The sequence below is a fragment of the Rhipicephalus microplus genome, chromosome 2 (assembly GCF_043290135.1).
Source record: "Rhipicephalus microplus isolate Deutch F79 chromosome 2, USDA_Rmic, whole genome shotgun sequence".
NCBI lineage: Eukaryota > Metazoa > Arthropoda > Arachnida > Ixodida > Ixodidae > Rhipicephalus > Rhipicephalus microplus.
In genome coordinates, this window is record NC_134701.1 from 259,083,370 (window position 1) to 259,110,377 (window position 27,008).

At 45.5% G+C, this 27,008-nt stretch overlaps 1 protein-coding gene across 2 annotated transcripts in view; it reads left to right on the forward strand.

The window, feature by feature from the left end:
* The window catches only part of LOC142776505 (structural maintenance of chromosomes protein 3-like), a 62,598-nt gene that overhangs the window by 18,120 nt on the left and 17,470 nt on the right, over positions 1-27,008 (forward strand). The window contains exons 1-8 of one of the 2 annotated variants that reach the window (XM_075880301.1): positions 12,246-12,364; positions 13,370-13,445; positions 14,378-14,416; positions 16,486-16,625; positions 18,781-18,860; positions 20,170-20,248; positions 20,592-20,824; positions 22,341-22,401. In XM_075880301.1, the coding sequence (XP_075736416.1) occupies positions 12,350-12,364; positions 13,370-13,445; positions 14,378-14,416; positions 16,486-16,625; positions 18,781-18,860; positions 20,170-20,248; positions 20,592-20,824; positions 22,341-22,401 (723 nt within the window). In that variant the 5' untranslated portion in view covers positions 12,246-12,349. Of the gene's footprint in view, positions 1-12,245; positions 12,365-13,369; positions 13,446-14,377; positions 14,417-16,485; positions 16,626-18,780; positions 18,861-20,169; positions 20,249-20,591; positions 20,825-22,340; positions 22,402-27,008 lie in introns of those variants that run through there. The other variant, XM_075880308.1, reaches the window with a different exon arrangement.

Below are 27,008 nucleotides of genomic sequence, written 5' to 3' on the forward strand. Positions count from 1 at the left end.
TCAAAAACAAAACTGCATGAACTACGTAAAGCATGTCGATCCTTGTATTTTTCTTTTTCCTTTTACACGAGATGCTTCGAAGTGAAAGCACTGCGGAAAGACACGGCACAGGACGAAACTGTCACGCAGGGCACGTGCTTCCAACAATTTAGACTCAATACGATATACCACAACAACACTGAATTTCCTTGGCGCGACTGCTCATGCAGCTTGGCTAGCGCATGGTTAACGGCCGGTGAACTTTTAAATCAAAGACAACGTTTTGCGAAAACGGGTTTCGTTTGGACAGGCGCGCGACCGTCAGTCTTTATTCATTAAAATGCACAAATTCTACTCGAAACGAATGAAAGGCAACACGCGTTACAAATGCGAAACAAGCGAGTTGCCGAGCGTGACAGTACCTGTTGCTGGTACAACAAAGGCGGCGAGGCATCGTTCGAGAATATTTGTAGGGCGTTCCTCCACCCCATGTCGAGTACCCTTTGAGCACGGCTAGGTGTCACCAAAACATAACGACTGTGGCGTGGGCGGCACGCACTAAATTTGTTGCCTGCCGTAAGCAAAGCCGGAAATCCCGTCAGAGACTGGTGACGGCCAATGAGTGTGCTGCTCGTAGCTGCGTTTAAAGGTAGCCTCCTTTTTCGGAATGCCAGCGGCAGGTTTGAATAGACCGCGATGTCCATTTGATCAGACTCAGTGTGGTTGTTGGGAGTTTTACGCGCAACCAGCGACCCTCTACGACGCAATTACAAGTATGAGGTTCCAGGCAAAATTTGCCAAAAAAAAGGTAGGCCGAGCGGCAGGCAGTTGTCTTTACGGACAGCACGTGAATGCTACAAGGATCCACACTCGCAAGGTGCGGCAGCTATTGAAGCAGTGTTGGTAAGTTGGTTTAAAATAGTTTTATTCTCTCTTATGAGGGCGAGGAATTTGATAGCGAAGAAGAAGGAGGAAAATGTGAAATTGTATACGCACCGAAAACTGAACCGCACCGCCTGCGGAACCCGCCATTGCAACGTTCACGCGTGTGTAGAGTGTACTAGAACAAGGGGAGTGCCCGGACCGGCCGCAGCACCAATGCATTAAAAGTGAAGCCCAAACGGGGTCAAATCCGCTAGTGGCGCTGCGATCGGTAGTCTGTGACCTGTCGTCGTTTTAAGAGCCGTGCGCAGCTCCGCCGAAGTGGTCGAGGGGTAGAATGCTCGCATACCACTAAAAAGACCCAGGTTCGAATCACCGCTGTGACCATAGATTTTTTTTTAAATTTCACGTGTACAACTGTATTGTTTGGCTTTTTTTTTAAATATGCCTTCAGTTTCTACATATTGCTACAAAACATTACGCGAGATATGAAGTAAAGGAGAAAAAAACTTGACAGCAAGCGCATTTATTTGCAGCGCCACCGCACGGGATTCAACGAAAACTTAAAAGCATAGCTTGCGAGATTTTAGCGAATAAAAGAGAGACGGTGTGCTTTCACTCGCCTGCGGTCGCCGCCCACTGGCTCGCTTAAAAAAAGAAAAAGAAAAACTGAAAGTAAACGATTTTCAGTCGGCGGGAAGTCGCGAAGGTTTGAATACTGGTAAAGCAGCGATGTTCTGTCTGCTCGAGTAAAGCGATCACGAGGTGTGCGGAAAGAGGTGAACGTGTTGATATTTTGGATACATATGTAGTATTCCTGTACAACTGATATTGCGAACATATATCTTATAATTATGGCCGCCCTCAGCGAAAATAAATGATGCAAACCAATGCTTGTGTTTTGCGGGCGCATCTATATGTGATCGGCGCGCTTTTTGTTGTATTTAGCTTTTGCGTCATTGGCGCCTGCATCGTTTTCAACTCTCTCAGCGGCAGCTAAACGGCAAAACTAAAGCGCGCCGGTTGCCTGTGCTTTTGATGAAGTAGTATTGAAATACAAATGTACTTTTCTTGTACAACTATTTTTTGTCAACGTATACATTTTGTCTTTTGAAAGCATATTTAGTGGTGCACACTTTGTGCATACGGCCGATGGTCACTAGCGTTTATTGTAGGGATGGGGTGGCACGGAACAGTGCTTAAGACGCGTGACACAAGGTAAGAATGACAGATACGTCATGACCATTCCAGTAGTGTACCAACCAGGCCTGCCCATTACAGTTGTAAAGGAATCGGTTTTGATGTCAATGGCACAGTGGTGATTGATGTGCACGAGGCTGCTGACCCGCAGATAAGGATCGCATCCCGATCTCGACAGTTGCATTTCGATGGCGTGGAAATGATAGAGGCCTGCGTTCTTAGATGTAGGCGCTAAGAACCACAGGTGGTCGTAATTGGGAGAGTGCTACACTGAATACGGCGAGCCTCACGCGGTATATAGTTTTATCACGCAAAACCATTGTCGTCGTCGTCGTTGTTGTTTTGTTTTGTTGAAAGTGCGTTGGTTCTATTCAGACGTGATGCCAAAAATGTAGACATGAAATGATCCGCGGTTGCATGGTAGCTACGGGAGTTTTCGCAGTCAGGCTTAAATGTGAGGTCTCCTAATCCTAAGTATAGCGTGCTATGCCGAAGGCAAGCAAGTGGTCGTGGTTTGTTTTGTCTTGTTAGTGACGTACATAAAAAACACGCTAGCACATAGTACAAAATCATTCGTTGAACGCGTATCCGCATAAGTTGTGTTCAACTGGCGAAGAAGTCATAGGTGTACAGCAAACAATGAATGAAATTTCTCTGTATTTGCGTTGAGATTTCGAAAGGAGACGACTTGCATACGCAATTGCACGGTCGTTGCCCCGCTGAGTTTGCGCCAAAACTGCACCAATGCCGTGACTACACGTGTCTGTGCGCGCTTCTGTAGGAGCATCGGGGTCGAAATGCGCAAGAATAGGGTTGTCGTGAGAGTGGTAATTAGTTGAGAGAAGGCGTCAGTTTGAAGAGGGCCCCAATGAAATGGGGCATCTTGTTTGAGAAGGTCGGTAAGTGGCCGTGCGAGTGCCGCAAAGTTTTCACGAACCGCCGAAAGTAGGAGCAGAGGCCCACGAAACTGAGAACATCATGGACAGAGCGGAATATTATAGAATGGTAGAAAGGCGTTCAAGGTGTGTGGCGAAGGTGGGTGAGAAGTTATCACGTCATCCAAGTAGCACAAGCACGTCGCCCATTTAAATCCTTGAAGTAGCGTATCTGTCATTCTCTCGAAGGTTGCCGGGGCATTGCAGAGGCCAAACGGCATGACCTTGAATTGGTAAATGCCGTCAGGGGGTAACGAATGCAGTTGTCTCACGATCCATTTCGTCTACAGCAATTTGCCAGTAGCCAGATCGGAGGTCGGGAGATGAAAAGAAGGTGGCGCCATGCAGACAGTCAAGTGCGTCGTCAATACGGAGAAGAGGGTACACGTTTTTTTTTTCGTAATTTTTTTGAGGTGCCGATAACTAGCGCAGAAACGCCAGGAGCCGCTTTTCTTCTTTACCAAGACCACTGGGAAGGCCCAAGGGCTCGACGATGGCTCGATGGTGTCTTTCGTTGGCATTTTGGCCACTTCCTTTTGAATCACTGCTCGTTCTGATGCGGACACGCGGCAAGGCCGACAGTGGATAAGCGCAGAGTCACCATTGTTAATTAGGTGCTTGACAATATTAGTCTGGCCCAAGGGATGACCACGGATACCAAAAATGTCACCGTGATCGAGTCCGAAACCTGACAGAGAGCATCGGCCTGATCAGGCGAAAGGTCTGATCCAATCATACTTCGAAAATGGCTTCGTCAGAACTGGGTAACCGTGAGACGTCTACCGATTCGGTAGACGCCTATACCCGAGTAGCCGACTGATTTAGTGCAGTCGTCTGCCGTGCAGCAGTGTCGCCGAAAAGGTCACGGATCGTCTCCTTGAAAGTGTCCCAGCTGGCAATGTCGACTTCGTGCGTCTCGAACCACAACAAACGCAGTAAATGTCACACTATATATTCTACGTAGAGGAAATTTGGTTTAGCCTTGTGAGCTTGACATTTCAGTAACGTGTTCGAATAACCTACAGGAACCACATCTGCAGTGGGCCATCAAGGTAAAGAAACACGTTGGCGAGCATGAGTGTCGGGCCCACCTATAGCCGGCGCTGATCTGTTCGTACACGTTAAGGCACTTGTCAACGTCAAAGCGTGCCCCGCCATGGTGGTCCAGTAGCTAAAGTACTCGGCTGCTGACCCACAGGTCGCGAGATCGAATCCCGGCTGCTGCGGCTGCATTTCCCATGCGGTCTGAAATGATGTAGGCCCGTGTGCTAAGATTTGGGTGCACGTTAAAGGACCCCAGGTGGTCGAAATTTCCGGAGCCCTCCACTACGGCGTCTCTCATAATCATATCGTGGTTTTGGGACGTTAAACCCCCCATATATATCTAACGTCAAAGCGATCTATATATCCTGGAAATATGCCAGGATCACGAGCAGGAGGTATACGACAACGTAGGTAGGAGTCACAGAAGAGGCGGGTGGTGAAGACGATGTTCCTTGAACCTGTGACATGGTTGGACCCGTGATGATACGTCCGAAGTGGAGCTTCGTGATGGGTACAGGGAAGAGCCAGCAGCTCCACCACAAATATGTCACGTAAAATGACTATTCGCGAGTGTAATAACACCGAACCACACAGAGCACAGCAAGCACGGCGGGCAAGTCAGTCCATTCTTTCGTTGTCATCTTCTGATCGCTGATATGTCAGCTACGTAGCACTGCACGAGTACTCCCAATGCACATCGAAACCGAACTTTCAATGAATTTGTTTTGATGGCCACTTCTTCATTTATAAACAACCCTGGCTCCTTACGAGCACCTGCTCTGTTTTCTTTGTTGTGCAGACTTCCGCCTAGATGGCTGTGCACGATTCAAGGCTTTGACAAAGAATCTCAGTCTTGTCAGCACATAAAAACCTACCACTCGTGCCGTGACATGTTCACGGTGCTCCTCGCATCCAATTAGTTTTGCTTTTTTCACCTTCAGAAGCTCTATCACATCCATGATGCTGTCATGGTGCACGCGGCGAGTGCTAAAACATTCAGTGAAAGTGTCTTCGAGAAAACCAATAAAGTTGGACAAGGTCGAAGATGGGTACAAAAGGCCCCCGTAATCACACTGTTGTGTGAACTGTGCGATAGCACTTTCAGATTCTCGTGAAGTCAACAAGTCGTTTTCGCAAGCAGAACAGTGCAACGGCACGATGCATTTCCTTGCAACATACCCGCTTATGTAGTGGACCAGTCTGCGGTCACTTCTGACAGACACGTATGCCTCATGGTCACTCTCATGTGTCACCACATCATCCAACATGTCGTTTTCATTGCTTTCAAAGTGAATTTCATCTAGTGCATGAGTGAAGCCGGAGGTCTGCGGTGGCGGTGACGGAGGCGAGCACAGTATAGGGGACAAAAGAGAGTCAAGTGTGCCAGGAGTCACATTGCCCTTGTCCGGCGAGCGCACAAGGTTGCAAAAGCTGATGCATGCCATTGTGTCGAGGAACTGCTGCGGCGTAGGATGATCATTATTCCCGCTGCACTGCCGCACTATACCAAAAGTGTTCTCCAGGGGGTCTTGGTTGAGCCGGGCTGTCATCAGGTAGGCATAGCCTACTTCCGTCGTCAGGTATTCCAGCAATAGCAAGGTGCTTTTGATGGTTACTCGAAACCCTGCTGCTGTGGACTGACTAAGGAAGCCCCGCGTGCCTTTTACGTGCGACTCCCATTCAGTCAAGTACGCAAGAAAGGTGTAGAGGCAGTCGACCGCACTTGAGTTCAACCGCAGCGCTACTCTCGCGTACCGAGAGGACATGATGTTGATGATGCTGTTTATCATCCTGCATAAAATAAAAGAAAATAAGAAGAACGTTACTCTCTGCACGCCGTTTTATGTATTTGTACGTGTGCAAGATAATTTTACCAAGACCGCGCAATGCACATCACACTGCATGCCATCGTGGGGATTCGTGCCTCACTATTTCAGGTGCATGAAGGTGTCGCCAAATTAATAGTATGATATAATTATGCTGTTTGGTTTACGGACAGATGTACACTGAGTACAACTTAGCACAGGTAACGTTGCGAAATTTACTACTAAGTTTGAAAGAAACGCTGGGGGTTTGGGCGACAAGAAACGCAGTAAATGCCACATGTTATAATCTGCGTAGAGAAAATTTGTTTTATCCCTGTGAGCTTAACATTCTAGTAAGATGTTCGAATAACCTATAAGAGCGTTTTATGTGGTTTCGGAACATGCCACAGGCTTCCCTTGCAGCATGTTCGAAGTGTCCTGCAATATATCACAAGGAGAACAAAACGCCGTAGTAATGAGGTGTCCGTTGACGACAGTTCCTAGGCTTGCCGTTTCAGGTGACTCTGATATATACACACACTCAGCACGGTACACTCGCTCTAGTGTATATTGCATGCTCAAGTGCCCAGCTGTGCAAACATATATGTCCTTCTACTTCCCTCTTCAAACATATCGTAAGCTTTGCTGTTAATACCAACACAATTAGGATGTCGGACACACTTACTCAAAGAACCGCAAAGTCGCCTGTATGCAGCTGCGTCTCGACGGTTCGACATCTTGTTGGTAGAACCGCAGACCACGGGTCACTTGTGGACCGAACAATTGGTAGGCGTAGGGGACGCGCATCTTCTCAAAGTTGTTCGGATTGAGGTGGGCCTCCCGTATGCCATGCATCACGCGAAGTGTCACGATGCTCCCATCCATTGCGTAGACGTCTTTGACAGCGTCCAAGGAGACCTGAAACATAAATCATATGTAATTGAAACTAGTTCTAACAATTGATGGGGAAGTTCGAATTATGTTGTAAAACCCGGAAACTCTTCAACTAGAGGAAGTAATTTTATGGCTCTTCAAGGGCTCAAATATTTAACGAGGCAACGAATAAAAAATATCAGGTCATCGTTAATGCCACCAATCTAATCCTGCGTATGTGAAAATCTGCTAGGGGGTTCTGACATGAAGCCTCCTCTAATGTCACCCGGACAAAAATGGAACCGTTTCCGGGCGAGGTTTCCATAACAAGTGAATTCATGATATGTAAAGACGCGGTAAACGAAGGAAGTTACCGTGTGAGCACGGGCGGATCTAGCCACTTATTTGAGATGGGAGGTCACATTAAGTAACACAGGAGGGGGGGGGGGGGGCGTGGTAATGAATTTTTCTTTTTACTAGCAGAAAAACCTCTTCGTTGTGCCAACACTGTTACTATGTGCTCACAGGGGTTCCACTCATTTGTCCTAATTGGTGATAGGAGGTGGACTGCGAGCATTGAATTGAGGGGGAGGAGCGCTGACAGAAATTTAGGGAAGGAAGGCGATCGCCCCTGTTCCCCCCCCCCCCTTCCCCTGGATCCGCCACTAAGGCCGATGCACAAGCTTGGAAGGAGACGGTTACTGCCATGAAATCATGAAACGAAACATCGCCGCACGCTTCATACGGTACGTAAAAGGTCGACTACCGAGTCCAATGCTCAATGCCGGTAGGTGGCGTGCGGCTTCGTCAAACGAAAGCTAACGTCGTAAGAAGTATAGACTTTTCCACTGAAGGCTGCCGGAGCGCCGCCATAGTCCTCTTTGTGGGCTGTTGTTACCATGAGTGACACTCCCCCCCCCCCTCCAAGAAAAAAAAGGAAAAAAAAAATGTCTGCTGAACTTGAGATGTCGGATTTAGGGCTCCCATGCAACAGCCCAGAAGGGACGGGGTCCTCGATCCTCTCCATTCAAAAAACAATAAAAGAAAAGAAAAGGTTTGTAGACGTTTTAGTGCGACAACGTTAGAACTGTATCTACAAAATAAAAAAAGAATCCTGTGTTCGAGTGGGTTTGGCGGACAAATTCGTACAGTTTACGAATCTCGGATCATTCCCGACTCTTCCTCCTGCTGAGCAAAGGCCTTTCCTTAGCATATAGCAATAGTTTATTGTAAAGTGTCAAAATAATGTTATATATATATATATATATATATATATATATATATATATATATATATATATATATATATATATATAACCATATATAACCACCGTGCAGCACCATATATATGGTGCACGGTGTGTCCAAAGTAGTGAGAAAGAGCCTCGAGTCGTTGATAGTGCTATCGGTCCGATTTCTGTGTGTTGCTCATTGTTCTCGTTAGCGAGTGAGCAGAGAGTGTTCCGATAGACCGTTTTAGGCAGATATTTTGTGCACGTGGCAAGGTTTTATTTGCGAGACACCATGGATCTCGAGAAGTTAGTAGGTCTCGGTGAAAAGATGGGTGGCCTCGTGGCAATATATATATATATATATATATATATATATATATATATATATATATATATATATATATATATATATATATATATATATATACGTGTGTGTGTGTGTGTGTGTGTGTATACTTGATTTGGCGATGTTCCAGAATTAGCGAACGAATTTGTCCGCCAAACCCACTCGAACACAGGATTCTTTTTTATTTTGTAGATACAGTTCTAACGTTGTCGCACTAAAACGTCTACAAACCTTTTCTTTTCTTTTATTGTTTTTTGAATGGAGAGGATCGAGGACCCCATCCCTTCTGGGCTGTTGCATGGGAGCCCTAAATCCGACATCTCAAGTTCAGCAGACATTTTTTTTTCTTTTTTTTCTTGGAGGGAGGGGAGGGGGAGTGTCACTCATGGTAACAACAGCCCACAAAGAGGACTATGGCGGCGCTCCGGCAGCCTTCCCAGTTTGTTTTCCTCAACTGTAGTGAGTGAGTGCTATCTTACATTGACATTTACCCAATGAACCAACTGGACGCGAAGCATACATTTCTCAACGAAGTGTATCTCCATAACATAAACGCAAAAATTATCGGAAAGCATTCGTTCAAGTTCTATAACAAACACACAACAATAAAACAACAGAAGAAAAAGGAATAAATGGGAGCTTGAAAACCTACCAGCCCATCTGGAGTGTTGAAGTCGTGGAGGAGCAAGTTGTTGCGAAGACACTTTATGAGATGCGGAAAGTCCGAAAGGAAGTGGACGTAGCGACTGCTGTCTTTGGGATGCCTCATTCTGCATTGAATGTTCTCAGACGTTGCTTCGATTCCAAGTACCTTCCACATCTTCCTGTTCCATGTCGCACCGTCGCAAGTGACAAAGTCCACGAAAAGACCGGCATCTTCTGCAAGCAATACAGCCTCCACTAGAATTTTCGCGAGGAGCTCTCCTTTAACGTTCCCGTGTGTTGCGAATACTGCTAATACTTGTGTCCACTTGCCGGTGAAAGGTGCAAACATAATCACCATGCCATGGTCGCATGGCTCACATTTATCTTTTTTTGATGTAAAATGGCCTAAATCAACCAAACCTTCAATAGTGGCGGCGGATGTGACTGACAAGTGTTCAGATAGTTTCATTTCATCAATTAGCAGCCCTCCGTGTCGCTTAAAGGCGTCCATAGATCTCGTCTTTTTTTTTAGAGCACTCAGGACCCTTGTGCAGAAACCGAACCCTGTCTTGTACGAGCTCAAATATTTCCTCAAGGTGTCTTCACTTGGTAGGACTAAGATCTTGTTGCTTCTCATGTATTTGTAAAGCTTTGGACTTTTCATCTTCATGAGCAGACACTCTAAGATCCAATTCTGAGTGAATTTTAATCCCCTGGTACTCGCTCGTTTGGAAGCGCGGAAAAAATGAAGTGCTGCTTCTCTTTGTTTTGGAGGCATGTCAGCAATACTTTCTTCAAAAGTGCCTTCCTTTATAGCTTTGTTCTGCTTCACCATTTCTCTCAGTTTTGATTTCAAGTTTGACACCCGTCCAAGCAGTCGGCGATTTTGCTGTCTCAAGGTTTTCGTTTGGCGACAAATGGCTCGCTTTGCAGAAGTGGCACCAGTAGCAGCAGTGGTACGCATCACCTTACATTTTTTCCTAATCAGGGACAGCCTTGCCTTGGCGCATGGACGGCATTTTACACCTGCACAGTTAAAAAAAAAAGGTCTGATTACATGTTTACGCCCCACAGACAGACACACACAGACGCCTACCCACAAACAGTCGCATTAACGCACACAAACATATGCACGCACGCACCGTCAACCATCAAGCTTTCTCGATTTGAGAGGAGTAATGGGAAGAACATTAACTCACAGTAGTGTTAAACAGTGATAAATTTCACTCGAGTTCTTTTTCTTTTATTTTCGTGATAATAATTGCACACATGAAATGTAAACTTGTGCGATCTTTTTTTTTTATACCTCTGTAAGAGAAACACCCCTGCCCGTTAGCAATTAAAACATGCAAATGGAAATAAGATGTGCATATTAATGTCGTTTCCTTGCATATATTTTGACAACTCGTTCAAAATCACCATAAATTTTATCAAAACGTCCCTCTCCTATACGCTTTAATTTAAGCTCTGTCCGTATCGGTGAAGTACATAGACCTACTTACCTCCGTTAGGTACAACACCTTCACAGCTTCTGCTGTAAAACGCTCCTCCATGGCATCTGAAGTTCCGTCCAGAGGCAAATGTCTCAAGTGGGCCATCATTAGGTTCATTTTTCCTTATGGAGCCAGGGCATACAGAAGCTGCGTCGATTTTTTGCATATGTTCCTCTGCCTGTGCGAAAGATAGAGCCCGTTTTTCGTCGTAAGGACTGCCGTTTATATGTGTTCGGCAGAGAAGTCCGTCTTCTTCTTCTTTCAGGAATATAACTTTGTCATGGGATATTTCTGAAGGCGGTATTAGTGTGGAGGTGACATAGAAGACACCATCAACATGCGGGAACTGAAGGGCTGTCCATCTGGAGGTTGACGGCATCGTCAGTGTAAGAAGGGAACGTCTTCCTTCATTCGTGGTACCGCCTTGTGTCTCCGAATTGCAGTCCATCACGGGATGCGCTGCCGACTTCACACACTTTGCATGCCTCTCTGTCAAGCTCGCAGCGCTAGAGGACCTTTTTTTCTCTTCGCACTTGGTCATTGATGGCCCGGGGGCATCTTGTTTGGCATGCTGACGACTTGTCGAATTATTAGTCACCTGGTCACCCCCGTCGGAACGTTGTTGTCCACTCAGTATAACAGGCACTGCTCCGACTGCAAGCTTTGGCCGGTCACGGGGCAACCTGACCTCTCTACCGCCTATAATGTGCACGAAGTCTCGAAGCAGATGATGCGGCTCGAAATGTGCCTCGCAGACCACACTTGAACTTTTCATGTGCCCTCTTGGCAAGCGTAAGCTGTACTCCCATTTCTCCCTCAGGGTCGGAGATGTTGGAACGGCGAATAGCGAACACTTACTGCCTTCAGTAGATCCTATGTAGGTAACCCCGCAGCCGGGCACACAGCAGTTGCCCTGCCGCTTTGGTTTCATTTGCGAAAGGTGTAACAGGACGTGAGACTCTCACTTGTACAGAGGGGTCCACATCTGAAGGGGAACACGCGTGTCGTCTGCTCGGCTACACCGCCAGCCCGCTGCGGCAACTATGAGGTTTCGCGCACGAGCACTGCGGACAGCGCTTTTTTATCGTCTGCCACAAAAATATGAACACGTTCACCTGTCTGTTTCCGCACACCTCGTGATAGCTTTATTAATGTTACACGCCAATATCTTACGCATTTAGTGTGAGGAGGAACACTGAAAACTCGAGCAGACAGAACATCGCTGCTTTACCAGTATTCAAACCTTCGCGACTTCCCGCCGACTGAAAATCGTTTACTTTCAGTTTTTCTTTTTCTTTTTTTAAGCGAGCCAGTGGGCGGCGACCGCAGGCGAGTGAAAGCACACCGTCTCTCTTTTATTCGCTAAAATCTCGCAAGCTATGCTTTTAAGTTTTCGTTGAATCCCGTGCGGTGGCGCTGCAAATAAATGCGCTTGCTGTCAAGTTTTTTTCTCCTTTACTTCATATCTCGCGTAATGTTTTGTAGCAATATGTAGAAACTGAAGGCATATTTAAAAAAAAAGCCAAACAATACAGTTGTACACGTGAAATTAAAAAAAAAATCTATGGTCACAGCGGTGATTCGAACCTGGGTCTTTTTAGTGGGATGCGAGCATTCTACCCCTCGACCACTTCGGCGGAGCTGCGCACGGCTCTTAAAACGACGACAGGTCACAGACTACCGATCGCAGCGCCACTAGCGGATTTGACCCCGTTTGGGCCTCACTTTTTGGATCTCGGTCCGGGCACTCCCCTTGTTCTAGTACACTCTAGTTGTAGCAAGCGGCCCAAGCGGTTTAACGTATGCGGTCGCTGAAACGGTACTCGTCCAGTAGTTCAATAAGGGCCGTGGGTTCGGATGCACGCTTTGTGTCCGTGATCCGTTGGATGACGGCAGCGTAGTGCACACTAGTCAAGATGCACATAAAAGAGGTATGTACACGCAATGATGCCAAGTGTTAATCGTAGATAGCGCGGTCATGGCGAGAAGTATTAAATTATCTGACAGCGGCGGCAAGTTTGAAAACTGAATTTGAAGATAACGGATTTCTGTGGCCTAGCTATTCTTATCTGCAGGCGGCAACTGTAGTAATCACCGTGCGTGATTTTTTTTATTGTGAGAAAATTACATTTCGTTTAGCAGATTAGATTGGTTAAGTGTGTTACTGTTGTTAAGGTGCGCTGCTTCGCAGTTACCGGCCGCTTTAGTATTTTTGTAAAGGCGCTTCAAGGGAGCGTTTCACAATTACCCACTGTTTGAGCAGCTTCGTCTTGTCATATTCGTGTGGGACGAAAGTAAGCGTACGTGTATGCAGATTACCTTCCCGTGTTGAGAAGGAGAGCTGTCCGTTTGATTCAAATATAATTACGTAATGCTATCGCCTGCATTCGAAATTTGTAACGGTTTACGGATGTTGTTCAGGCTTCTAAACAACAACATTAAATTATGTATCTATTGATTGCGATCATATTTTGCTGACGCGGAATCATATATTAAATGACGACGATAATGATAATACTTAGTAACAGAATTTTAGTTTGAACTGTCCAAACCTAGCTGGTTCTAAGATCTACCATAAAAAAGAGTGCTTGATCGAGTTGGTTCTGTTTTTTGTAATTGATAAAAAGCACTCTGGGTCGCCTAACTTTTAATTAGTAATTAGGGTTGCAGGTACTTCACTAGGTACCGTAGCACGTACATCTCTTGTCCATGGTATTCTGGCACACACACAAACACACACACACACACACACACACACACACACACACACACACACACATATATATATATATATATATATATATATATACATACACGCACGCACACACACACACATGCTTTGTCTTAGTTCCTTCTTTGTTTGGGTTCTCTTTGTATTTGTTGGAAATTTAAGTTCCGAGATTCCAAATTCGCAACGTTATTTTTATTTATTGCAGGTTATTCTTGAAGGGTTCCTGAGCTACAGGAAAAAAACGACTCTAGGCCCCCTTTCCCCAGGCATCAATATCATTGGTAGGTATACAGAAATGTCACTTTTTGCACAAAATGGCAAAATGGGTCTGTTCGTAACCAACCGTCTGGTACCAGGTCAGTTGGATTCATGAGGAGCGTGCAAAATAAGCACGCATGGTTCAGTTTTGTTTCGTTTTGTTCTGCTGCCTTTTGTTTGTGTTTTTCATGTAGAACTTACCCATGCAATTTTGCATTTTTTCTATTTTTTATTATTTATCCCCCCTAATCTTTGTTTCCTCTGTTTTTTCCGTCCTCCCGAAAGAGTGAGCAGGCATTGTGCCCCTCCAGGTGGCAGTTGCCAGCTTGCTCTCTCCCTCTTTCCTCTGTGTCCTTGTGTATCCGTGTATGCAAATCAAATAATAATAAATATTCCTGTTCTATAAATATTTACATAATTTTGTGTGCCAGCTTGTGCTCCCTATGCAGAACTTACCTTTGAATTTTACAATTTTTTCTATTTCTTGTTCCTGTTCATTAAAGCTTTTCACAAGTTGCATGATAAAAAATAATTCTCATTTTGTGTTGCAGGGGTAGAGGCAGGCCAGGAGGTGACACAACAAACACTTGAGCCCTTTCCCCCCCCCTCCTCCCCCCAAATCTCTGTCCATCATGAAACACCTAGCATGAGACAGCACAGTACAGCAACTGGTTGTATAACTGAGAAAGTGCCCCACTGACATATAGCCCGGGTAGAGTTGGGGGGGGGGGGGGGGTCAAACATTTTCAATTTCACATGTGTGTATATAACACAAGCATACAAATGCACCCGGAAAAGTACGGTTGAAACCCCCTTTGAAAACGATTTCTGGCTAAGCCCATTAGGTGCCCTCTCCCCCCTTCTCTTTCACTCCTGCTTTTTTAAAGGATTTCTCGTTATGGTCATGCTGGAACTGAAAGATGTCATCAATTGTTTTTTTTTTTTACCTTGGCAGTTGGCGAGAATGGTTCGGGAAAAAGCAGCCTACTCTGTGGTAAGTATATCCATGCATTTTTTACCACACTCCTTCCCAGGGGCCTAGCTAGGCCAGTGTCAGCAATGGGTGGGGAAGGGCAGCTGCCCCTCTAAGATTGCAATCTGCCCCCTCCCCCCGTCTGGAATATCAAACTTATACAATTAAACCTCATTACAATGTGTTGAATCTTACCCAAAATTAGGTCTGTTATATCCAAAAATTTGTTATGAAAGTGAATTTCTAGGACTATAGCTATTACAAGACGATTATTTGTTTCCTTTACTATAACCGATATTCCGTTATACCCGAGTACGTTATGTATAGGTTTTACTGTACGAAGCACAATTTCTTTGCCAGCTTTGCTGAATGAACTTGCTTGTCGTGAGTGCTCTGCCCTCCCCCCTTTCTCGGATGAAAAAAAAAATCCTGGTGTTGCCCCAGCCAAGGGCAGTGCCATAGGGAAGTACGGGAGACAGCTGATCCCAGATGTATTTTCCACTGTCCCCCCCTTTGCCCCCCCCGTCCTTGAGGGGACATATGTAAAACAGAATGCTTAAATTCTCGGCCTCCTTGCCACCATTATGGAACTGGCTTGTCCTAAGTGCCCCCCAGTAAAAAATCCTTGCACCAGCCCTCTCCTCCTCACGACATTGTCGTCGCCAACATTCTCATGCATATACTTTGTTAGCCTCAAACGGATACTAATACACTCAAACCTCATTATAACAGTCACATCTGCCATGAAAATACTTCGTTTTATACAAAAGTTCGTAGTGAACAATGATTCATAACACTGTATCTATGACAAAGCTATTACCCCGCCGCCGCGGTCTCGTGGCTAAGGTACTCGGCTGCTGACCCGCAGGTCACGCGATCGAATCCCGGCTGCGGCAGCTGCATTTCCGATGGAGGTGGAAATGTTGTAGGCCCGCGTGCTCATATTTGGGCGCACGTTAAAGAAACCCAGGTGGTCGAAATTTCCGGAGTCCTCCACTACGGCGTCTGTCATAATCATATGGTGGTTTTGGGATGTTAAACCCCACATACCAACCAACCAACTATGACAAAGCTATTCTTCACTTCGTTATGACCAATAATTTATTATACCGGAAGTCATTATATTGAGGTTTGGGTGTATTCTTTAATTACCAAATTGTTTTGCCCTGATCGCCGTTAATGCACAGTGATGGAAGTGCTGCTCCAATTGCTCCAAACAGCCCCAAAAGTGAAATGCTGCTCCATGCTGCTCTGAAGGGATGTTGGCAAACTTAAAAGAATGAAGTTGAACCATGGGACCATCCCGTGAGCCTCAGCGAAACCAAAAGCAAGCTGTATACACTATCATCCTAATATACGTACTACTCAATGGCGTAAATCCAGAAAAATCTCAAGGGGTGACACATATCAGGCCATGGTGTCCAATTCTTATTTTTAATATGGGTTGTATTTTTATTTATATAAGAAATCAATCATGCTTTCAAATAAATGTATAAAAACGAGCATGGGGTCCGAGCTCCAGCAATTAGAATGCTCTATTCAGTCTTCCTTTCTTTACCTTTTTTTCGATTTCAATAGTTCACACAACTGAGGGGCATTTAACACAGGTAACAGTAAAAGATAAAAAAGACTTTTAAAAAGTTGATTGCACAATACTTAACTGTTAACTCAATTATATCACGTGCTAAAGCTAAATCTTAAGTGGGATACTTGCAAGGGGTTCCCTCCCCAGCCTGAACACCAGAAAAGTCCAAACTCTCTTGACTCCCCCCCCCCCCACCCTATGATTTATGCCAAGTATACTGTTGCATACTAGCATAAGCATAAGGTTTAATAATTCATATAAATATTTATTAGATGCCAAAGTGATGTTTCAGACTTCAGGAGTCATTAGGAACATGCATCTGCTCCGAAAATTCCAAAAGCGACCCAAAGCTCTAGCATTTTTTCCTGCTCCAAAGCATCATTTTTTTCTGCTCCAGGATCTGCTCCAAAAAGCAAAATGTCGCTTCCATGACTGAATACACCTACTGATGTAGTGAAAAGTTGTGTGCTCAATTATTCTTCCTTTTTCTTGTGGCCTTTTGCAGCTATTGAAACCCTGATCAGCATGGAAGTTGAATCACTCAGCCGGGCACAGCGCTTGGGCCTGCTCAGTTCTGCACCTGGAGCGATGGCCAGGACTGCCACCGTCGAAGTGGTTCTCGACAACACCAGCCGTCGTCTACCTGTAAGCATCAGCTGTTGGAATGGATGGCTAAGATTTTGACAATGGCATTTATTTTTGCTGCAGAGGCATTTTTGAGCTTGCCTAAATCAACTGTAATCCGGATCGGTGCAGATTAGTGACGTGTAGAAATTTTTCAACCCTTCTGTAGTCAATCAAACGCTTCAAATTTTTCAACCCTTCAGAAGCCAATCAGCTTTAATGAAGGAATACGGTCTAAACTTGTTTTATGACAGTATGCTAATCTCTGTCACATAGACACTTTGGACCGCATTTGAATCAACAGAAGTTAAATTGGAGACACGGTGAGTGATAAAAAAATAAAATGATTGGTGCGACCTTAAGAGACAGGAAGAGAGCAGAAAGGGTCAGATAACTAACAGGAGTTGAGGATATCGTAGTTCAAATCAAGAAGAAATGGGCATGGGCCGGGCACGTAGCACGTAGGAAAGATAGCTGCTGGTCATTAAGGGTTACTTATCGGATTCCAAGAGGAGGCAAATGCATGAGAGGAAGACAGAAAATAAGGTGGGCAGGTGAGATAAAGAAGTGTGCAGGTGTAACGTGGCAGCAGAAAGAACAGGACCAGGTTAATTGGCGGAACATGGAAGAGGTCTTTTCCCTGCAGTAGGCGTGGTCAGGCTGATGATAGTGAAAGCTTTCTATACTATTAACCACACTATTTCATTTACTAAAATTGAATCCTTAGGTATAACTGGCCCTACCCTTATTTTAGTAGAAAAATTCACTGCATATCCACGGAGTGAATTATAATGAGTAAGGCGAAGCGTTTGTCCATCTGTCTGTCTCTTCGTCTGTCCGTCTGTCTGTCTGTACGCTGCTATCACACCAGAGCACGCATTGGGCGCACAGGCGGACGCTTCGCCCCATTCGTCATCATTCGCTCCGTGTATATGCTGTGAGTTTCTTATAACAGCGCCATCTACGCTCTTTAATTATCAGCTATATGAAAACCTCCAATGCTATCTACCCTATGTACCTATTCATTGATGGTAGGTTGCATACTAATACTGACTGCGCTACGTTTGCATCCAATCCAAATTTTCTGTTTCCCTGCTGTCACACAAACTGTGGTGAGATCACATCATCAATTTCTTCACTTAAAATTCGGAATGACCTTTCACTATTGCTTCAGCAGCTAATTTATTTTAAATACATTTAAGCACCAATTACAATTTTTCATTTTTTGTAGTTTCTTTATGATAGTTTTTAATATCTTCATTTTGATCCTTTTTTTTTTTTTGTTGTATATGTTACTTGCTTGATGTTACAGATGTTTCGCATTGCTTTTTACAGCAAAAGCTTTATAAGATCACAACAAGGGTTGTGTGTGCCGTAGTTGTCCACCGCTGCTACCATTGTCTGTAACCACTATCGCGCAAAGTAAGAAATAAACAAAGTAAATAAAAAACACCAAGGACACACTGGAACTCGAACCCGGGTCCCCTGTGTGCCAGCCCAGTATTCTACCGCAGAGCCACACTGGTGCTTGCAACTCCATTGCAAACTGGTTTTGGGTAGGTTTGATGTCGGGAAAGAAATAAGTTAGAATTAGTAACGAAGAGTTTCAGAACAGCAAGGCATCACACAATGCGAATGTGGGGTCGTTGATTGCTCCAACCAATTTAAGAGCCTCGCACATAATTCATCATCATTGTCAGCCACAGCATAAAAAAATTGCACAAAATTTCTTGTAAGGGTGTAGCGGGTACCACACCTCTCCAAGGAAGGACAAATGATGGCATATAGTGAATGCCTTCCTACCACATCAAAATTATGAAGATTTATGTCGTAGTGGGTACACTGCAAATGTGCTTGTAGCAGTTGCCCAAGGAGTGTTTAAAACAGGGGTCTGAAAGGCCATTCTTTCAGCTTTTGCTGTGACTGCAATGCGCCTTTCGCGCAATCCTGGCGAATTTTCAACGTTTTATTCATTTTCTTTTTTTTTTTTGTTTCATAGTTTTTTCCTGTTTCTCGTGTACACCTTCTCCTTTGGCGTTTGCAACTGAGGGTCCCATTTGCAGTCATTGACTTTGCGACCCTCGTCGGTGTATTTGTTTGTGGCAATCATTGTAAGTTGAATTATTCTTAAACTGAAACTGAAGCTCGTCTATATCAGTGATTGCCTCTATTTCAGCATGACAAGGATCAGGTGACCGTGACAAGAACAGTTAGTGCATCTTCCACGACATTGATGATTGGGAAATCCGCAGTTGGGTGAGACTGTTCCCTTTTTTTTTCTGTAATTCTCCTAAAATGAATAGCGTTTAAGTGCTGGGTCTACATGCTTTGCATTCTTACGCAGACAGTGCTCACGATTTTTCGAATAAAGCCCATTAAATTGCGCACTACAGCAGCCACTAAAATGTGCAGTAAGCCAGCCACTTTTCTGAAGGGAAAAGGGGGTTTTACACAGCTATAGATCCCTGCGCAAGCAAGATACGTGACACTGCCTTACCATGAATACTTCACGTCCATAGCCAACATAGGCCTGCTAAGACATGTACTGATCTAGCAAAAACCTCTTTTAGTACTCTACTATTTGTATGCTTTCAAGCTTTACAAATATCACATTTTTTTGTCCTCTTAACTATTCCAAAGTGGATTTTGCCTTTGCTGGTGCTGTTAAATGTAAATTACAATAATTAGGTGTGTGCAAATATTTGAACTTTCGAATGTTTTTCGAGTGTTGTTAGCTACTCGATTCGATTCGCACTGGAGTTCTGACTATTCGAACTATTCAAACTTCCCGAAGACAATACAGCCAACGTCCAATTGACAGTAACCCCTTCACATTTTTTTTATGCTTCACCTCATTACAATATCGCATCGCGGTGAAGCCATTTTTTAGACTGCTATGGTAGCAAATGTATTGACTCGAGAAGACACCTATTCCAACATGGAGATGCACTGCACATCACAGTGGCCCCTTCATAATTTAGGATGCTTCACTTTATTACACTTTGGTATTGTAGCAAAGCTGTCTCTATGGCCCCTGTTACGGTCAATAATGGATCGACTCACAAAAGCGCTGGTTTGAAACTACACGGAATAAGTGGGGACATTAATAAATATTGTTTCCAACTAAAAAAGCCAAAAAAATCAGACGAAGATTTTCAGCATTTCAAATTTCAGATGTCTTTATACACTGATGTGTACAGGGCTGATTAGCAGCTTCAAATTTGAAGGGAGCATGCCCTTGTTTGCCAAATGAGTTGGGCCTCCACAGAAGTTGAACAGAGGAGAGGTGGGGCTAGCCAAAAAAAAAAAAAAAAAAAAAACACACTTCTATCATCCTATCTCATAAGAAGGTACTTTTCTTTCTTTATTTCTCACTTCACAGTGCTCAAAAAAATATCAAACAAATATTCGATGACTATTAAAAAAATAGCTATTTGATCTGAACTCAAACTTTATTATTAGAATTTCCTTCACACCCATATATTGCTATTCGCACAGCCCTAACAATAATGGTATCAAGAAGTCGGCAGATGCTGAGTGTTTTGTTTGTTTCTTAACATTTCAGGAAGAAAGAGTTTGTCGATTATCTGCACGCAGCTGGATTCTCATCTGAGAACACATTTCACGTCATCAGGCAAGGACAGGTAGGCTTCCTGCTATTCCTTTTGGGATTTTAAGCTTGTTAAAACCTACCGATAGTTTTGTCTCTGTTGTACTAGGTTCTGATCCAACAAGGTTGTTTAACAGGTACAATGTTGTGTTGCTAAGCATAAGTCTGGAGTTCTTTTTTCCGGCATGGTGGAAGCTTTTCAGTGAAGGAAATTGGCAAAAGATACCTGTGTACTCAGATTTGGGGGCATAATAGAAAAACCTGGGGGGGGGGGAGGGGTTAAAATTGATATATGCAGTCTCCTATTACAGTGCTCCTCACTATCATGTCGTGGTTTCAACACTTCCCAAAATTTAAGGTTAGTTTTTTGATTCTAGGTCCAAGACATTCTGCGCATGTCAGCCTTGGAGCGTCTGCGAATGGTGCAGCGGTTTGCTGGCTGGGACGCGCTCACTCAGATGGAACAGTTCAGTGTGGAATGCACGAACCGTGGGAACTGCGATCGAAAGCACATCATTGAGCTTGCCAAGGAGTGCCAGGTGAAGCTGCAGTTGGACGAGCAGTCTGTGGCAGAAGCCAAGGAGTACAGGGCACTGGAGCTTGACATCAGGTGGTTAATTTACTGGCGCACACTTGTTTACGTGAACAGTTTCACAGGGCTTTGCAATGTCTCTTAAAGAGTGAATGAATGAATAGGTCAATCAGCCAATCAATCAATTAATGAACCTTTACTCCACACTTCGATAGGAATGGCAGTTGAGACGTTTAAGTGATGTAGCTCGTCCCTGCGGCTTGGAATAACGACATGCAATTAAATATCAGATTGCACAGTTTCAATTCTCACTTCAATATAAAAAGGCAGAAACGCATTTACAATGAACCAAATTAGACAGTAAATAACAAATAAACATCTACATGCCAGCATATACAAGGCTAGTTAGACTTTTGTTAATTAGTGCTTAGGCGAGCGTACTGTGTTCACACGAGCAGCACGTTTATTTGAAAGCACTGGAGTAAGAAAGTGTAAATATAGCACACTATAGTTTATGCAGTTTCAATCTCTACACCTTGCTTCTCCTCTCTTTGGAATGAGTTTTTTTTTTTCTTTATGCTGAGCAGTGGCACTGGTCTCGCAACAGGCAATTCCAATAGTCAGTTATTTTTCACCTGGAATCAACGGCCCATGTTCACCACAGTGTCATCAGATTTAATGGAAGGATTGCACACATCATAGGGTTTCCTAAAATTAACTAGAAGGTACTCTGGCATTGCGATCATTCAGCCACAACGGGAATGATAGGTAGTATACAGATTTGCCTAATCTTCATGCTTGCATCTTCAAACACACTAACAGTAGACTCTCAGTAAATGGAAATCTGTTAAAAGGAACTACTGCTTAAACGAAACTATTGCCTTGGCTACGCTTGGTTTCGGGCTTATATTCTGCACCCATGTTCACCTCTGAGTAAACGGAACTCCTGTTAAATGGAACATATTTTTCCAGTCCCTTCATGTTCCGTTTACTGAGAGTCTTCTGTAATTGTGGCTTCGTTATTGCTGTGTTTTGGTTTTGTTTCGAATGAAGGAATGGATCGTTGTGAGCTTCGTGACCCAGTTGGAATCGATGAGCCTAATAAGTTCACGGTGGTGAAGCATAACTGCTAAACCTTTGCTGAACTTCGTCTTGTGGCAAAGTGAATTCAGGCCATACAGAGCCAAACGGGGCTGAAAGAAAGAATATCGGACAAATCTGTGTACTACCCATCATTCCCATGCAGGCTGAAGTGCAGTACATTGCAGCTCCCACAGACATTAGCACCCAAGTTCCCTCTGCTGTATTTATAGGAAACTCTATGGTGCACACGGCATACAGCATTGTCCAGTGCTTGTTCGTTTGTTGAGGTACAGTCAGCTCCTGGTAAAACCACGAGTACACAAGCACCAGTGAGGTCTGTGTAACGCATGTAGATGTTTCCTTTTGGGCTGAAGAATATACCATCAAGCAATACCATGCACGAACAATTAATGTTTTTTTTCTTTAACCTCGCTCTTTGACTAGCATTAACTCATGTCTCATCGTACTAGTATCCGGCGTATCCTTACCTTGATTTTTTTTTTATCATCAGGACTATAAATCAAGTCATGCTGGAAAGGGAGATCACTGTGCTGGTGGCAAAGTTGAAGAAAGTAAGGGAGTTTATCCATATCCTAGGCATGTGCGAATATTCTAATGAATATTACCGTATTTGAATTCACTTCAACGCGAATTTGATTTGCTTGAAATTTTCAAGTATTCATAATGGACGAATAGGCATATCTTAGGCCCGTATTCACAAGCCAACCTTGGCCTTACCTCGAGTTATTGTACACGATACGTGCATCATAAGGGCCCAAAAATAGTAACAGGGTAAAAGATGCCAACAAGATCGATTCATGAATACTGGCCTGCAATCTTCGTAAAGTGCAATGAAAGCTTACAAGTGATAAGGAAAACTCGAGGTAAGCATAAGGTTGGTTTGTGAATATAGGCCTTATACTCGGCAACAACTTATCTTCGTAGTGAAGTCTACGGAGGAGGAGCTTCCACACTTTTCGTGTGGCTTCGCAGGATCTACGGCAGCTTGCGGCTGGTTTCAGTTTTGCTCACTCACATCGTTCATGGGTTTAGAAAAACATTTTCATGAAATATGTCAATGGGAGAGACATTTTCATTGTTCAGTGTACACTTTAGTGTCATATTGACGCAAGGTAGGCTGGCAACTATAGTAGCCAGCCTCTGAGGAGGACAACGAAGTAGTTCTGTGTGCGCGTGCTCTGGTGTTCGCGTTGCTGGCCCTTGGGTTACGAAAGTAAACGCCCTATTTTGTACCTGCATACCTGTGTCTTTGTGACATTTTCTGGTGTAGGTGCGGGGTACGGTAGATGATACGGTCCCCTGAGAGCACCCCTGACACAAGTCCATTGAGTAGCTCAGCCGAGCTTACCCCTGTGCACGTACGTTCCAGCCGTCGTCTCCAGGGACTCGAGCCACAGCACGGTTTGCTGCCTGAACGTCAGAGGACTATGAATCAAACACCGCCTAACGTCACCGCGCCAGCACCAGCGCACCTGGTTATCAACCAGCCCAAGACGCCGAAGACATTTCATGGAGTTGCTTTTGAAGATGCCGACGACTGGCTCGAGCATTTCGACCAGGTCGCCGTCATCAACAATTGGACCCCTGAGCGTAAGCTACGCTATGTGTACTGCTTCCTGGAGGACTCCGCGAAAACGTGGTTTGAGAACCATGAAGCAGCGCTTATGTCATGGGATGAGTTTCACCGGCAGTTCCTCAAGGCATTTGCCCGAGAGGACAGGAAAGAGACAGCGGAGCGTGCTATAGAGGCAAGGGTTCAAGGCCCTAACGAAAGGGTGACGACCTACGTAGAGGACATGGATTGGCTTTTCAGGCGTGCAGAGCCCTCTATGTCCGAATCCAAGAAAGTTCACCACCTAATGCGTGGTGTTAAAGAAGAGATTTTTGCCGGCCTGATTCGAAACCCGCCTGCGACACTTGCGGAGTTCCATGAGGAAGCTACTGCCATGGAGAGGGCCCTTCAACAGCGTGCCAGGCAGTATAACCGTGGTGTACACCCAAGTGAGGTCACTTCTGTCACTCTCGGCAATGACATCAGTGCGTTGCGAGAGCTTATCAGAGCTCTCATTAAGGAAGAGCTACAAAAGATGCAGGTGACTGCTTCACCTGTAGAGCAGCTCTCCATTGCGGAGATGGTACGCGCCGAGCTACGGCAAGCCGTTCACGCTCCCCACCCGTCCGAGGCGCCACAACAGAGGCACTGCGTCGAGATGAGCTACGCAGTATTACAAAATCTCCGAGATACGTGAATCCGTGAATACTGACTCGCGCTGTGCGCCGTCCAACCGGAGTGAGAAGATGGCCTCCTGCCGTACGTATCTGCGACCCAACCCACTGGGTGGAAACCTTCTTCAGCCTGCAGGCAAGACCCATGCTCATAACGGAAGTGTCTGCTCCAGTGTCAATTAGCGCCATTACTTCTTCGTCGTCCACAGTTACCGCAATGTTTGATGTCACCACTCTTCGTACCACGTTTGACTGTGTCTGTACATCTTTTTGCTGCCATCGTAGTGGAAGATCTTCCGTAGAGTCAGCGGCCTCACCTCCGGAGGTCACTGAACTCAGTTTTCCCGACTTGCAGGACTGGGTGAACGGCGTCTCAGAGCGCTGCGTGAATAGGCTGGGCTCGGTGACCTGTAGCGAGCAGGTGACGACGAGCGAGACTTTTGCAACCGATGGTCGATACTGCGATGATTCGAGATGAAACTCTCTATTTCCAGTGGTCGCTCGCCAGATCGTGGACGAGGGGCATTAGGCGAAAATTCACGGAGACCGACACGACGGTATGGACATGTTTGGTAGACGTGTTCGGCTTCCCCGCAGTGGAAACCAAGGGGCCTGTGGTCGGGTGTACGCCAGATGTCACTCTTTCTCGGTCTTGCTTCGGTGATCAATGGTGAGCTACGAGGACGGAAACCTACCTCCATTTGCGAAAGCAGTGCGACGTCCTCCATCGTGCAGTTCAACCAGCGTATTTTACCCCAATGAGCGACACGCTCAGCAAATGGAGGTAGGTTTCTGTCCTCGTAGCTCACCATTGATCACCGAAGCAAGACCGAGAAAGAGTGACATCTGGCGTACACCCGACCACAGGCCCCTTGGTTTCCACTGCGGGGAAGCCGAACACGTCTACCAAACATGTCCATACCGTCGTGTGGGTCTCCGTGAATTTTCGCCTAATGCCCCTCGTCCACGATCTGGCGAGCGACCACTGGAAATAGAGAGTTTCATCTCGAATCATCGCAGTATCGGCCATCGGTTGCAAAAGTCTCGCTCGTCGTCACCTGCTCGCTACAGGTCACCGAGCCCAGCCTATTCACGCAGCGCTCTGAGACGCCGTTCACCCAGTCCTGCAAGTCGGGAAAACTGAGTTCAGTGACCTCCGGAGGTGAGGCCGCTGACGATGACTCTACTTAAGATCTTCCACTACGACGGCAGCAAAAAGATGTACAGACACAGTCAAACGTGGTACGAAGAGTGGTGACATCAAACATTGCGGTAACTGTGGACGACGAAGAAGTAATGGCGCTAATTGACACTGGAGCAGACACTTCCGTTATGAGCATGGGTCTTGCCTGCAGGCTGAAGAAGGTTTCTACCCAGTGGGCTGGGTCGCAGATACGTACGGCAGGAGGCCATCTTCTTACTCCGGTGGGGCGGTGCACAGCGCGAGTCAGTATTCACGGATTTACGTATCACGGAGATTTTGTAATACTGCTGAGTTGCTCGAGGGACCTAATTTTCGGACTGGACTTTCTGCGTGATAATGGAGCCGTGATTGATTTGCAAAAGTCGCAGGTGACGTTTTCTACGGCCCAAGCTTTAGCGTGCAACCCTCACGGCAGTTACGTCAATGCTTTGAGAATTGTTGGCGATGACGTCACGTTACCGCCGAAGAGTAGCGTGTTGACCTTGGTAGCCTGCGACGTTTTTGATGAATTCAATGACTATGAAGGTATTACAGAGGCAAATATCCCGCTGCTGCTCAAACGAAACATCTGCATAGCCCGATGCCTTGTTCGGTTAGAGAATAAATGCTGTCGAGTTCTGCTGACCAACTTCAGCAATGAGTTTCAACACGTCCCTAGAGGCACTACTGTCGCTTTCCTCAGTGAAGTCGCCGACTTTTCCAATATCGGCACATTGGATACGACTTCACCGCATAAAAAAGCTTGTGCTGACCTGGGAAGCCGCATTCACGTTAATCCAGACTTGCCAGATTCACGAAAAGAACAGCTGCTAAACCTTGTGAGGGAATTCTCGGACTGCTTCTCCACAGCACCGAAAGTTCAGCGTACCACCGTTACAAAACACTGCATTGTTACAGAGGAGTCGGCGCGGCCTCTTCGCCAACATCCATACCGTGTGTCCCCGAAGGAAAGAGAGGTGATTAAGCGTCAAGTTCAAGAAATGTTGAATGATGACGTCATTCAACCCTCGACAAGTCCGTGGGCGTCACCTGTTGTCTTAGTAAAAAAAAAAGACAACACGCTACGCTTCTGCGTCGACTATCGACGGCTTAACAAAGTCACAAAACGCGACGTTTACCCCCTGCCACAGATTGATGACGCCTTAGACCGTCTACACCACGCCCAGTTCTTTACATCATTAGATCTCAAGTCAGGGTACTGGCAAATTGAAGTTGACGAGGGCGACCGTGAGAAAACCGCTTTCGTGATGCCTGACGGGCTCTACGAATTTAAAGTGCTGCCTTTCAGTCTCTGTTCCGCTCCCGCCACGTTTCAACGCATGATGGACACTGTACTAGCTGGACTAAAGTGGCAGACGTGTCTTGTATACTTAGATGATGTCGTTGTGTTTTCAAGCACGTTTGACGAGCATCTTTCAAGGCTAAAAAGTGTCCTCACTGCAATAAGGAGAGCGAACCTTACTATCAAGCCCGAAAAGTGCTACTTTGGCTATCAGGAACTCAAGTTTCTCGGCCACGTGGTGAGCCCGGGGGGTGTTCGACCAGATCCGGAGAAGTTGGCTGCCGTTGCCGATTTCCCTCGTCCTGGAGACAAAAAAGCTGTTCAGCGATTCCTCGGACTCTGTGCGTACTACCGCCGTTTTGTCGAAGGATTTTCTAAAATTGCGGAACCTCTTACAAGACTGACACGGCCAGATGTGCCTTTCGTATGGACGGAAGAACAACAAC